The sequence below is a fragment of the Penaeus monodon genome, chromosome 20 (assembly GCF_015228065.2).
Source record: "Penaeus monodon isolate SGIC_2016 chromosome 20, NSTDA_Pmon_1, whole genome shotgun sequence".
Lineage (NCBI taxonomy): Eukaryota > Metazoa > Arthropoda > Malacostraca > Decapoda > Penaeidae > Penaeus > Penaeus monodon.
In genome coordinates this window covers 7,313,886-7,314,303 of record NC_051405.1, presented here as the reverse complement: position 1 = coordinate 7,314,303, position 418 = coordinate 7,313,886, and the positions used below count along the sequence as shown (strand labels likewise).

The 418-nt window shown below is 52.9% G+C and overlaps 1 protein-coding gene across 1 annotated transcript in view; it reads left to right on the top strand.

Annotated features, from left to right (window-relative positions):
• The first annotated feature begins 6 nt into the window (after positions 1-6).
• The window catches only part of LOC119585907 (zinc finger protein 26-like), a 1,564-nt gene continuing 1,152 nt past the window's right edge, over positions 7-418 (top strand). Inside the window, exon 1 of the mRNA XM_037934629.1 lies at positions 7-412. Within this exon, the coding sequence (XP_037790557.1) occupies positions 134-412 (279 nt within the window). The 5' untranslated portion in view covers positions 7-133. The remainder of the gene's footprint in view (positions 413-418) is intronic.

Sequence of the window (418 nt, the reverse complement as noted above, 5' to 3'; positions counted from 1 at the left end):
GACACAGCACACACAGCACCAGCAGACCCACCACCAGCTCCTACAGTACCAGACTGTGCAGCTGCACCATCAGCATCCACACCTCCAAGTGGCACAGCTCCCACAGGACCAGACAGGCCACCAGTTGCAAGGGATGCAGCTCCAACATCAGCAGCAGCAACATCATCACATTCCAGTTGTAGCTCTCCACCAGATGCCACAGCAGCACCACCACCAAATGCACCAGCATTTGCAGCATCAACAACAACTCCTTGCTGAGCAGCACATTCATCAGCAACACCATCATCAACACCAACAGCACCATCAACAACAGCAGCAGCAGCAACAGCAGCAACAGTCGCAGCCAAATCACATCGCAATTCATCACCAGCAGCAGCAGAAGAATCACGTGAATCCAATCATAAATCCCACAGTGGCT